Here is a 14,232-nt window from a genome sequence, read left to right on the forward strand (position 1 = left end):
AGACGGTACATTGCAAAGTGCTATGCAAAACAGTACATTGCAAAGTGCTATGCAAAACGGTACATTGTAAAGTGCTATGCAAAAGGGTACAATGCAGTCTGTTACAAAACGGTACATTGTAAAGTGCTATGGAAAATGGTACAATGTAAAGTGCTATGCAAAAGGGTACAATGCAGTCTGTTACAAAACGGTACATTGTAAAGTGCTATGCAAAAGGGTACAATGCAAAGTCTGTTACAAAACGGTACATAGTAAAGTGCTATGCAAAAGGGTACATTGCAAATTCTATGCAAAACGGTACATTGCAAAGTGCTATGCAAAACGGTACATTGAAAAATACAATGCAAAACGGTACATTGCAAAGTGCTATGCAAAACGGTACATTGCAAAGTGCTATGCAAAACGGTACATTGCTATGCAAGTGGCAAGATGTTTAGCAGTTTATGTGTCAACCATAGTATTTTACACTACATGCACACTTCAGAGCCTTCAAAGATGCTACACAAAATGTCGACCGCTACATTAATCCCTGTTCTTGTATTTCACGGTTCATACATGCTCAGTTTGAGAAATACTGTAAGAATCAAACTGTCAACAAACTCTTCCTTTCTCATGATGAGTGGTGTTTAGAAATATCAAAGCAACTGTCACCAAATTTTCCCACTTTTCATCCTACTGGTATTTTCTAATGTCCCGTTTTACCTCTCTCTCCCCCCACAGAGATATCATATTGGCGAGAGAAGCCTCTCGGTCACCAATGCTTTCCTGGACAGACTTGCCAAGGAGATCAAAGATATTGTGACCAAGATCTGCTCAGAACAGTGTAACCTCAGTGACCAGGTGAGAAAATGTGGAGAGATAGAGATCAAAATAGAGATTTAATATCCAAGTATATGGATGATACAAAAGCAGGCATGCCATTTTTCCGCTAATTCGCGGAATATCCGCTAATTCGCGGAATATCCGCTAATTCGCGGAATATCCGTTATTTCTTTTCTACCTCTGAGTTTTACACCTTTCAATTTCCGTGAATATCTAACAACAGCGTTGTATCATTTGATCAGCCTTTTCGCATGTTTTTATTACCTATATCCAAGTTGCAGGGGGACAAAAACTATTATCCTAACACACTGTAGCATATGCCAACTGGAGCCTATACTGCAATTTTTGCAAAGTTCCATGATTTTTTTATTTTCCCCAGGCTCATCCCTGCAAAAGTTATCTACCAGTTTCTCTGTATTATGAGAGTGTGTTGATGTAGCAACTATAGTTGGTGTGTAAAGAGTTGGAATTGTGAAAAGAGATGTAGGAGGTTGTTTGTGTATGGGGGAGGAGGGCAGGGGTTAGCAGGGGGTGAAAAGCAAATGCTAGAAGTAGCAGCAAAGAGGGCTAGGGTGATGGGGGAGGGGGTGGGGGATGGGGAGGGGATGTGGGAGGGGATGTGGGAGGGGAGGGGGATGTAGGAGGAATGGAGTAGGGGATGGGGGAGGGGATGAGGATGGGGGAGGGGAGAACAAAGTGCCCTGATGTCTCGTTGCGCATTTGCATATCTAATTTATACGCAACCATGATACTGACCTGAAAAATGCATAGAATTTCGAAGAAAGTAGATTATTTCATTGTGAAATTATTTGACACAGAAACTTAAAAATCCCCCGTTTTTGTTGGGTATAGTTTGGTGTCGTCATCTGCCTGTAATTCAGTAGTGTCTGGCTACCTTGTCTGAGTTGCTTTTTTAAATGTTCTGTAATTTCTCTGGTTATAAAACTGCTGGAAAAGTTGTATAAGCAAAGAATCAACCCCTCACGTTGGTATCCGTTTTTAATTCTGCATCGCTTCTTGTTTTTTTTTTCCTTTTCTTTTTTTTTCCTCAGCTTCTACCAAAGAATGCCGCTCCTTCCCTGGTCAAGATGGAGATTGCCAAACTTAAGGATAAAGATAAACAGAAGATTATGAAAGAGTTACCGAAAGAGGTCACGCCAGGTGAAGAGAGTATCAGGAAAACTCGAGAGAATCTCACCAGGTAAGCGTTTGTCAGTAGTTGGCGGTCACGTCGTGCAGACTTTTGTAACACCTTTTCTATCATCAAAGATTTTTTTTGATTTTTTTATAAATGGTACAATGGATAAAAAACCCGATGGGTTCCTCGGCCTGAATGTCAACCACACCTATGTGTGTATATGGGTATTTCTATAAACCTGGGGTCCAATAGTGTGACGTGGATCCAAAATTTCAATGTCCTTCAATTAAGATGAAATTTTACTTTTTGATAGAGTTATTATGTGGGTTTTAAAAAATAACAGTGAAGAAGTAAAAAAAAAAGTGCACCTATAGGTTAACAATAGTAATGCAAACCAATATGACGAAAAAAAACAACATAACAGGGACACCAAAATCCGAACCTGTCAACAGGGGGAAAGTGACATGCCTATAGGTTACACTGCCTCTGTTATCTGTTTTGCACTAGGTTTTAGATGACTTTCAACAATAAAAAAGCTTTAAGGAGAAATGAGTTTCATTCAACAGAAAATTGCAAAAAAAAAAATGACAACATGCTATTTTCCGAAAGCAGAAAGTGCTTTTTTTAAAACCATTTTTATTACAGCACAATAAACTCAACAGAGTGGAATGAACAGTCCCTAATATAACACTATCAATCATACCTACATATTAAAACCACAAAGGACCACCAACACACCCAAGGTTTTCTGTAGTGCAAGTTCTAATACCGCGAGTTGTATGGAAGTAGGAAAAAACTTAAGCATAACAGGGACACCAAAATTTAGTGTCCCCTGTAATGAACAACAGTTAATGATTAACAGACGAACAAATAATTTTATCAAATCTGAAATATTTTAAAAGTCAATTATTCATGCACAGGAATACATCCAGTGTCCAATAGTTCAGAAAACTGTATGACTAGCATAGTAAACAATCTGACAAGGTGCCTCACATTTATTCAAATCTCAAACATTTCACAAGAAAAAAAAGCTAGAAAAGGTAAATCCAAAAACAATCTGACAAGGTGCCTCACATTTATTCAAATCTCAAACCATTTCACAAGAATAAAACTAGAAAAGGTGAATCCAATATTTAACAAGGTGAAGCTTTGACAAGAAAGAAGAAATGTTCAAAATGAAGGCCTTCAAAGTTACTTGATTGAACAATTGTTATCAAGTGAAACCTGATCCAGTTCATTGTGGCAAAATTCATACACATGCCCTTTGCTCCAGAGACACTGATGGTGGAGACAAAACGCAAATGTCCGACAATGGATGAAGGTGACAAAGTTCATTGGTAGACTGGAAGGACCCACTCTTTCGCCGTTGCAAGAATTTCAGTCCAACTTGGCTGTTAGCGATGGCTTGAACCTGGAATAAGAAGATAAGACGAGCATATTACTTTCAGGAATGATCTCCACATTATGAAGCATAATTTAGCTGCCAAAATGGAGAATTTTGTGTGCATCTGGCAAATATTGACTCAACCATACTCACCAAGTAGACAAAGTTCTTCTTGCCAGTAGCAAAATTGATAGCTACGTAGGACCCCACCTGGAGCTTGTAAAGGAAAATTACTTTGAGTGTGATTATCTTAGAATATATTTTCGGTAACAAAGTGACCTAGATTTGTACGTTTATCAACTCTGTGCTGGACAAGGTTGAGTAGAGTATGGAGGTTTTACCTCCATGAGTAGAGGCACATGTTGTGGATGGGCAAGGACTGCTTTCTTGATAAGTCAACTGACAAGTTTTAAGATTAATGTGCTAAGACACAGATGGAGCTTCAATATTCTCATAAACAAACCTAATCTATGACTCCACGAAAAGATTCCACGAAAGGTTTATCCATGATATGAGGCAAACAAGTTATTAGTGAAAAATAGGTTACAGAATACAGTATATAAAATATATATAAAATATGGATCTCCATTCCACTAAGTTTTGTCTTTTTCACCTAGAGTAGGCCTATTACTTTAGACCCTAACACAGTGACAGTGCTACCGTAGGCTAGTTGTTTCAAACAAAGTTCCTATCGATAGTACATACAGTGGTAATGGTAATGCCATTGATACTCTCAATTTGGGGCCTAGACTATATGTCCATCTGTTTTGGATAATAATTGGTTAAAAATTGCCATAGCGTTCCAATCACAGTCCGCTCTTACAAATTAAAAATCGGGCTGATGTAGTATAGCAGTTACAATTTATTTTATTGGTTTTAACGCCGTTTCTGACATATTTTGTGACCCACGTTAAAACTTTGGTGACTGGGTTGTAGTTTCGCGAAACTTTCAAACGTTATTTTTAAGAGCGTATTTGTTGATATTGTACGCATGTTTTGACATTATCGTACATATCTCGAAATAGAAAATAAATTTATCAGCATTTTTGCACAACAAAAAGAAACTTTGTCCTCTTTTTCTACATTTTGCCGTTTCGCGAAATTACCGTAGGCTACATCTTATATTCGAATGTAGCCTAAGCTTAGGCCTAGCCTAACGTTAGTTTAAACTGTTAGTGTTACCATAACGGAGTACACCAATGTAAAATGGTGTCCCCTTGACAGCAATTGTCCAATTAATGAATCAACCATTTAAAAAAGTCTCAAAAATCAAATTTATCGATAGATTAACTTTTTATTTAGGTCGTAATTTTAAAATGAAACATTACTTTAATATTTGCACACTCACTTTTCTGGAACTCAACGGGGTTTGCGGCTTCGACGTAACGAAAATACCATCGTAACGCTGGGGTAGATAGGGGACACAAATTTTCTTCGGTGCATTGATCGATGTAGCGCTGGAGTTATATATGATTGTATATGCCTGCAGACGACGTCTAGGACTTATGAATGACGTCATTGATTCATAAAACTATGGGATGTGTTTTTTCACAAATGACGTAGCCTTGAAATTTACCAACGTTACGAGGTCTGAGGGACACGAAACTTTTACGAATTTTCGGGTCGTTGAAGACAACATTTTTGAGCTAGCTTGAACATCCAAAATAGGCCTATGGAGAAGGGATAAGTTGGTTGTTAATGTCTGATCGTACATCGCGATGCTTGTACATGCACACAGGTTCACACAGGCAATCATTTATCAATTTACCAACGTTACAGGGTGGACACGAAAATGTTACGTTGGGCATGCACATTTCAATACTTCGTCATAAACGAGTGGGGACGAAAAAAATACTGAAACTTTGTCAACTTCAACTCTTATTCATGTATTAACTTGTAGTAAATCTGCAAATGAACTTGAGACAAAATGAACAGTGAGAAATGTTACCAAAGTTAACATGTTTAAATGTCACAGTTGGTACTAAAAATTGTGGGGGACACAAAGGGAAACTTGCACTTAAAGAAAAAAAACGACAAGAGATTTAAACTTTTTTTATATTTAATTATACTCCCTATACAGTAAACTATGAAATGCAACTAGACATCAGGATATTGAAGTGGTAATTTGCAAGTGATTGGATAGTATTTGTGCATAGTGTGTGGAAACCCTATTGGACCCCAGGTTTATAGAAATACCCATATGTATAATTCATGCTTTACAACAAGGGGACATTAACAGAGGTACACACCTTAATACAGCCTGGGACATGCTACCAACCGGAGACTGCCCCCCCCCTTCCCCCTGCCATTTGATGTTAGTACTGATCTGTGTTCCTATTGGTCCAATTAGATCCAGCTAATAACTTCTGCCTCATCCATAGAGTTTACCAAAAGAGTTTCCAATTGTCACTGTTCCCATGATCCCCCCCACCCCCACACCAGGTACCATATGTGGACGTCAAATCAGTTACGTCATTCTAAACGAAAAACCTTGGTAATTGGTCTGTGCAATTTCTTAACAGGATGGATAAACTTCACATGTTACTCACGGAGTTGTGCACGGCGATCAACCACAGCCCAAAGATTGCTGTATGGGAACATGTCTTCTCTCCAAAAGAATATCTCTTGCAACATTTAGAAGCTAGATTCTCCAAGTAAGAATTATTTAAAATCTCTTAAGTTTTATATCTTCTTTTTTTCCCTTTTTATGAATATGTAGCATTTTGTGCGCTTATGTTACATCCCCCTCACAATTCCCCTGTTAAACCTCCCCAACCCTCTGCCCGGTCCTTACCGTTACCCTGGCCTCCGCTATGCTGCTGTTGACGACATTTTTGTAGTTGTTCTATTTTGCAGTCTAAAGTATATTGAGCATAACCTCAACTATCACCCTTTGTGCCTATTCACTTCCCTATATAATTCATATGCTTCTTCAACCTTTAATAGAGCCCCAAGTTAAGCTTTGACTCATTGTACCTTTTTTCCCCCAAATACAAATCTTATGCTTCTTCAACCTTAGAGCCCTAGTTAACCTTTGACTCATTGTGCCTTTTTTCCCCCTATACAATTCTTATGCTTCTTCAACCTTAGAGCCTTAGTTAACCTTTGACTCATTGTGCCTTTTTCCCCACCCCCTTCACAATTTCTATGCAACCTTAAAGCCCTGGTTGGTATGATGACCCTACAGAATTTATGTTACTTTTAACTGTTGTCAAATCCTTATAATATGTGTCAGTTTCCCCTTTAGTCCTAGTTAACCTTTGATCCGTTGTGCCTTTTTCCCCTCCCCCTTCACAATTTCTATGCTTCTTCATCCTTAGAGCCCTATTTAACCTTTGACCCTTTGTGCCTGTTTCCCCTCCCCCTTCACAATTTCTATGCTTCTTCAACCTTAGAGCCCCTACAGCATTAATACTTAACTGTGGTCAAATTTTTTTTCATATGTGTCGTTTTCCCCTTTTTTCCTAGTTAACGTTTGACCCATTGTGCCTTTCTCCCCTCCCACTTCACAAATTCTTATGCTTCTGTAACCTTAGAGCCTTGGTCGGTATGATGATGTACAACCCAGGTACCAACGAGATCGCCAAACCGACGGAACTGATCACCAGCGTGAGGACTTACATGAACGTACTGCAGAGCATTGAGAACTATGGCAAGTCACGGTTGCATGTATTGCCACATTACAAATCCACCCTTTAATAAGACTGCTGTTCATTTCTCACCACTGGTTACTTCTTCACCTTTTAAGGTCTTTAGTCTGGAACATTAACCTGTGTGTTACATAATCAATTTGCCAAGGCTAGCAAAGGGAACGAGGGTGCAAAAGTCACTTCCTAGGCTCAAATTTACCCGATTTACAGCAGGCTATTAAAATGCCCTATTAAAATATTAAAGGGCGCATTTTCAAATGGTGTAAATCTCAAACACGGAATGCAAACGGCTGATTTTTATGTATTGTATGTATTTTAGATCCTCCTGCAAAGCAGGAACTCGCAAAGAAGCCTCATTGGCTTATCAAAGCCGCAAGCTGACCGAAGTCAGTCTCTTAGATTCATATTTTAATGTACATGATTATGAATTGTCAAATTGTCAACAACTCTGTAACTGGACGACATACATTAATCTTGGAAGGAGTTTGGGGTTTGGAGTTTTGGAAGGAGTTTGGAAGCAGTTTTGGGATTCAGTTTTCGGGGGTATATGAAGATGTTTTATTTAATTTTTTTGGCCTTTCTTTCTCGTCTTACCAGTTCATGTGGATATTCCCCGAATCTTCAACAACGTGCTGCTCCAGCAGACCCAACAGACTGACAGCCACGGGGAGAAGACCATCACTATGCTCTACACAAACTGGTGAATATTCATGAAGCTATTCATATTCATGAAGCTATTCGTGAAGCTATTCATATTCATGAAGCTATTCATATTCATATAGTCTAGGATCTCATCACCCAGTTGGGACAATATTTTCTATACTGTAGTGTCATGTCCCGCTTCCAGAGCACTCGTATTGTCAACTGGTACGAGCAGTATGAATATCATGTTTCTATCAGATCAAGGTTAGGAACTGTTTGTACTGTCAATACCAGTGCTTTGAGAGCATGATATTGGAGTACAGTGTAGAGAGGTATTAGCATTAGGAAATTGTTCCAACTGGCTGGTCTCATGCTAAACATTCAGTGCACAATTAATAAACAAGCAAACCCCCAAAATTCTGCACCTGAAATTAGTTCGTCCCGACCGTAACTCGATCATCTGAATAACAGGCAGAGTTTATATTAGTAGAAATTCTTCCCTTTCCTGTATAATAGGACCACATAAAAGAAATGGTACATTTTGGCCATACTCTGACAATTGACAGTTTGAATTTCCTGAAAACAGTTTGACGGTCTGGACACTGGAAAATCAGGAAATCGGTGTCCGAAACAGTCCAAGTCCGATTCGGAGAATGGACATATACTGTTTGGTTCCAAAAAAAGAGGTTGCCCTGAATCAGTGACAATTCTAGACTTATTATCTCGCAAGAAATATAAAGTACCTTGATTGTGCTTGATATGTGAGGAATTTTTGCAGGACATTTGTGTCTGTTCTTTTCGTTCCTATATTCCTTGAAAGACCTGTAGTATCCTATCAGTGTGAGAAACAACCCTAAGAATCAAATATCAGTATTCTCTATTCCCTTGTTAACTCAATTTTCTCTCTCACCTCCAGTGGCCAGTAAGAATTCAATTTGTTCCCCTTTTGTCGTCTTTGCAGGTACCTAGAGGTTTTTCTGAGGAGGGTAACGTCCAGCCAGATTTGTTATTCACCCTTCCAGAAAGCATTTCTGACCCTCCAACCGGACCCCCAGTTACCTTTCAATGCAGAGGAGTACACAGATATCTCAGGTAAATACTGCCCTCAATGGCCCACGTCCTCCTCCTCCTTCTCTGTCATCAACCACTTCTAACAAATGACTGGCATTACCTACTAGCTGATTGCTCTCTGATTAATGAATGAATGAATCAATCAATCAGTCAATCAATCAATCAATCATTGCATGCATGAACAAATGGATGAACCAACAAATGAAGGAATGAATGTAATAATTCAATGCATCCATGAATAATGAATAAATCAATGTATGAATCAATGAACAAATGAATCAATCAAAGAATGAATGAATAAATAAATGAATGAATGAACAAACAAATCAATCAATCAAAGAACGAATGAATTATAAATCAATGAATGAACAAACGAATGAATGAATAAATAATGAATCGGTCAATGTATCAATGAATGAGTTAATTAATGAACAAATCAATGAATGAATGAACAAATTAATAAATTAATTGATTATTTAATTAATTAATCAATCATAAATGAATAAATAATAAAATAAAAGCTGTAACCAACTGCCATGTTTAATATATCCACTGCACTAACTCCTGTGTAGTAGGGTAGAGTGTATAACAGTCGGAGAGAGTCTGACTTTTTGGAAACCAACAGGATCTATCTAAGGCAGTACTAACATAAAAACAAAGGACACAGGATAATTACAAAGCGAAAGCACAGACAAGTTAATTAGAATATTGGAAAATAGGAGGATAACTTCACCCAGATATTGTTTCAATATAATCTGATTCCATATGCAAAAGCAGATTGAACAACTTGTCAACCTCCAACATGTTGCTTTGTCAGTATTTGCAATACCAAACCAGTTAACCAAGTGCTTTGTTCTGGGGGTTTAAGTGTAACTTGTTGTTGAATATTGTCCAGACTCTTTGATACGAAATGTTGCTTTGATCTGCAAATTTGTATTCATGATAGATCTTCAAGCATTCTAAGGATTTCTGTACTCTGTAGTATCAGGAAGATAAAAGTGGTACGCGAAACAAAATCATATAGATCTTCAAGCATTCTGACAAATTCTGTTCTCTGAGTGAGACCATGGATGGTTGGCAGGGCGACCAAGTTTGTTCCGAGTACCATTTTTATCTTCCATGATCTCACTAAGAGCTACGGTATGTCTAGCGTAGAGGCGTTTTTTTTCTTTATTACTGAGAAATGACTATTCATTCGTTTCGTTTCGTTTATTCCAGTATAAATTGCATAAAATACAATTCATAAATAGGAAAATGGTGAGTATAATAAATAAAATGTTATATGCATTCATAAAATGTATGAATGTTAGGAATCAGAAACCCAATTAGGGAATAAAATTTGTGGAAACTATACAAATTACATCAAATCAAGTCATTTAAAGTGTCATGTTGAATAAAAATAGATGCTCTGTATACAAACAAGTTTCTGAAAACTTGCACTCTATATTTTGGTGTCAATGATTGTATGGTCAAATGCTCGATTCACTCCGTTCATCTTTGTAAATTTCAGAATTGCGAGCATTGGCGGAATTGATCGGTGCGTACGGGATGAAATTCCTGCACGAGAGTCTGATGTGGCACATAGCTAGTCAGATTGGTGAGCTTAAGGTAAGTTTATTAATCAACTTATTTGACTGATCTTTGCATATAAGGTCATAGGTCAATTTATTTCACTTAAATGTGCGTAATTATGGTATGAAAATTCTCTCTTTGATGATAGTTTAATGAGCCACTTACCCTGACAGATTAAAATAAGGGCGTATGTAGGTAGGATATTTCATCAATAGAGGTTGATGTGGCACATAGCTAGTCAGATTGGTGAGCTTAAGGTAAGGTCATAGGTCAATTTATTTCACTGACTTATAAGTGCGTAATTATGGTATGAAAATTCTCTCTTTTGATGATAGTTTAATGAGCCACTTACCCTGACAGATTAAAATAAGTGTGTATATGGTAGGATATTTCATCAATAGATTATCAATAATCACATGGTCAGTCAGATTGGTAAGCTTAAGTTAAGTTTATCAATCAATTTATTTGACTGATCTTTGCAAATATATATTATATAATTCCCTTTTAATGATAGTGAAATATGCCACATAGCCTATCAGATTTGGTAAACTTTACACAAGTGTGCATATGGAATGAAATTTCCATCAACAGAGTTTGATGGGCCCATATGGTCAGTTAGACTGGTGTACCTTGGGTAATTTTATGGAGAAAGTTTTGGTGCATTGGTTTGTTGGAAAAAAAAATTAAAAAGAAAGGAAAGTGGGAAGTAACTTTTATACACTAGAGTGACATTGTATGGTCTCTGTTGCCATGAGAGCTAATTGTCAGATTAATAAACGTACCATCATTTTAAATTAATCTCCTGGTTTGGTTCGTTAACAATATTATTATAACCATGTAAATTAGGATGTCCTGTTTGGCAAATGTAGATTCTACATTCATACAAGCCGGGTTATGCAGGATACCGATTCACAACGATCTCGACACTATGTGCCGTTCTTCTAGTACGACCTTTGACCCCTTTTTTTCCTTTTCAGAAACTGGTTTTGGAGAACAAGGACCTTCTGACTAAAGTCCGGACCAGCTTTGACCGACCGGAAATGATGTTGCAGCTCTCTCACCAACTCAAATGTGAGCAAAAAAAAACTAAAGTTTCTTCTTTCGGTTTCATCTCTTCATTTTTGATCCGTTTAGACTGTTAACCTGTCAGTCTTCGGTATGTATTTCTTTGTGTCAGTATTGATTGTGGTGTGCAGTTGAAAGTTGAAAGGTTTAACATTAACAGTCTTGTATCAAGACAAAGGCCTCCTCACACAACTTTTACAACAAAATAAAATAAAACTTGTTAGCAAACTGCTTATCCACTAGAGAGCCTGTGTAAGAGAATGTGTAAAAGTAAGTTTCGATCCTGGTAGGATCTTCTTCAAAGGCAAAAAAAACCCAAAAAACCTTTTACAATAGGTAACCCCTGGTCATCGTAACTTGTCACACGAATTTACAACCTTTAACCCCTGGTTTTTCTATAACGTGTCACGCAGTTCAAAAGCCAGCCCTGGGGGCACTACAGTGTGCCAAATCAATGTGTCCCACAGGGGGACTTCCCTTAGGGTGCAGCCACAAACCTCTATGCCAGCAACTATATTTTACAAGTTAACTGTAAGATCCACATTTATACACATCAGTTTAGAAAAGCAATGGCAGATGAAGGGCCTTGCCCAAGGACAAACAACATATATGATGTGGCCAGGACTCAAAGATCTGCAGTGCCAAGGTCGCAAAGGCCATCGCCTTTAATCACTTGATCACAACACTCTCTCCAGATCAGACAGGTGTATAAACAGACTGCAATCTGCTTGTGGTCAAGCATGTTTGAGTTTCTGCATTTTGTAGTGGTCAACAGTAACCAGGTTTCTTTTTTATCGTTATTTTAAATGTTTTTATTCTGATAGAAACAAATGCCTGAGTTTACTGGATTTTCATACACATTTATTGAAATGGAAAAATTTTGCAATGACAACTTATGGATTCTAAGTCTGATCAGTTCGAAGATCCTGGGAATATTTTCGATCCTGGAAAGTTTTCAGTCGATGTCGTGGACAGTCATGAAAAATCCTGTGAATCTCGAATCCTCAAATTTGTTCGAACCCCTTATCAAGCACACAACTGAAAAATAATCAATGAAATATGGGGTGAGGGGAGAGAGGGGAAGGTGGGCTTCTTTTTTTTTTGGTTCTCTTTTCTAATTGTAAAGTTCTGTATTTTTTCAGGGAGTGTCACTACCCGACAAGCCCTATAGGTTTTTTTAGTACACTTCCTTTGACAAGTTTTGTTTCTTATCTCCTTATATGTTATATGTCATACTTGTGTTGTGATAGAACAAAAATATATAAAATGAAATGTCACTCCCTCTGTAAATTGCTGCATATTTTATTTTTATGGTCATACATAATTGACCGTTTTCTTTCTGGTCTTCCTCAGTCGAAAACCTTCTGACCAGGCTGAATATCATCGGAGTTATACTGGCTTTCAGCTCGTTGACTCAAGAGGCTCTCACAGATGTGAGTACAACTAACGAGTCTTAATTAAGTACTACAACGTTTTTTTGAATAATGTTAACAAGGAATGGTAAGGTAGAGCATGATATGCAGGATTGAATTACTAGTGCAGAGGAGGAAAATATCGTCATTGTTGATTGCGTTGTAAAAGCTGTTATCTAGTCATTGTGTGATTTTGGTCAATTAACACACTTTTAATAGTCATAATATATAACACTTTTTTTTTTCAGATTTTTTTCGTTTTTGGTCTTCTTTATGTTTCATGAATTTTGTGCAAATGGGGTAGAAAAGGACATTATAAAAAGTCCCTCCTATCTTTTACACTCCCGGAGTATGAAAATCTCAAGGGATGGTCGTGCTCCTGCAATTACGATGATGTCCTTGTAATGTAAATTTTCTCATCCTTAGAGGAATCAAAGTTTGACGAGGGTCATACCCATAGGCCAGAAGGCTTATTTCTTCCTCTTCGGAGGTTTTCACATTTGATATTTGTTAATTACCACATTTCTGATTTAATTTGTGTCTCGTCCGTCCTCAGGTTTTATCCCAAAGGGTCACCTTCCTCTATTCATCAATCGTCGATTTCCGGGATCATGTCAAAGCGGGAGGTCCAGACGCTGTGACAGTGGACATTCTGGCCTCCTCCGTCGGTCTGTCCTGTAATGTCGATCCGGCTCTGGTCAACGCGTTGAGAATGGAAAGAGAAAGTAAGACTCCTTGACCTCCAGTCGGGACAATTTTAAATTATTAAAACTGATTAAAGGAGCACTCAGGAATTTAAGGAATCATACTAAGAGACAACTGCTGTAAGTTCTTTATAATGCAGATTTCAACCTTTGACCTTTTCAATTCTCTGTCGATCATTCCAGTTGACCCTGAGAAGGATTACACCACCTCTTGCCTGCTGATGGTCTTCATAGCCGTCTCGCTGCGTACCCTGGTCCGGAACGACGCCACCATCTACAACCCCCTGTACGAGGCGCACCCTAACAACTGCCACTGTTACGCCAAGGCCATCAACGCCATGGCGGGGGCGCTGTTTCAACTCCACGGCAAGGAGGACGTCGAGGAGAGGCTGCAGGAATTCTTGGCGGTGAGTCGAGATGGTTTAAAGGCCTACGGCACCGACGAACAATATTGCCCAAATCACTCTAATAGGCATTAGAAATTATGAAAAAAATGCAACTCCCAATTTTTTTTATTTTTTATACTAGCAATAGGTCTCAAAGTACTTTACAGATGTGATATTACCCATAGTCAATGATAACCTGTCTCAGAGACAATACAGGTGGCGGCAGTTATGTACTGCGCCCAATGACAAGTATACCTCGCGGGTACCCATTTAACCCCTGGGTGGAGAGAGGCAATTGAGATAAAGCATCTTGCCCAAGGATACAACGTAATGAACAAGACAGGAATCGAACCAGCAATCCTTGGATCACAAGTCCAACCCTTAGC

General features: G+C 38.2%; 1 protein-coding gene across 1 annotated transcript in view; it reads left to right on the forward strand.

Annotated features, from left to right (window-relative positions):
- LOC139982180 (nck-associated protein 1-like) overlaps window positions 1–14,232 on the forward strand; it is a 47,448-nt gene that overhangs the window by 29,744 nt on the left and 3,472 nt on the right. The window contains exons 17-27 of the mRNA XM_071994768.1: window positions 721–840; window positions 1,875–2,023; window positions 5,867–5,998; window positions 6,881–6,996; window positions 7,592–7,694; window positions 8,598–8,728; window positions 10,218–10,315; window positions 11,257–11,350; window positions 12,698–12,777; window positions 13,313–13,481; window positions 13,644–13,867. Of these exons, the coding sequence (XP_071850869.1) occupies window positions 721–840; window positions 1,875–2,023; window positions 5,867–5,998; window positions 6,881–6,996; window positions 7,592–7,694; window positions 8,598–8,728; window positions 10,218–10,315; window positions 11,257–11,350; window positions 12,698–12,777; window positions 13,313–13,481; window positions 13,644–13,867 (1,416 nt within the window). The remainder of the gene's footprint in view (window positions 1–720; window positions 841–1,874; window positions 2,024–5,866; window positions 5,999–6,880; window positions 6,997–7,591; window positions 7,695–8,597; window positions 8,729–10,217; window positions 10,316–11,256; window positions 11,351–12,697; window positions 12,778–13,312; window positions 13,482–13,643; window positions 13,868–14,232) is intronic.

This window comes from Apostichopus japonicus, chromosome 16 (assembly GCF_037975245.1).
Source record: "Apostichopus japonicus isolate 1M-3 chromosome 16, ASM3797524v1, whole genome shotgun sequence".
Lineage (NCBI taxonomy): Eukaryota > Metazoa > Echinodermata > Holothuroidea > Aspidochirotida > Stichopodidae > Apostichopus > Apostichopus japonicus.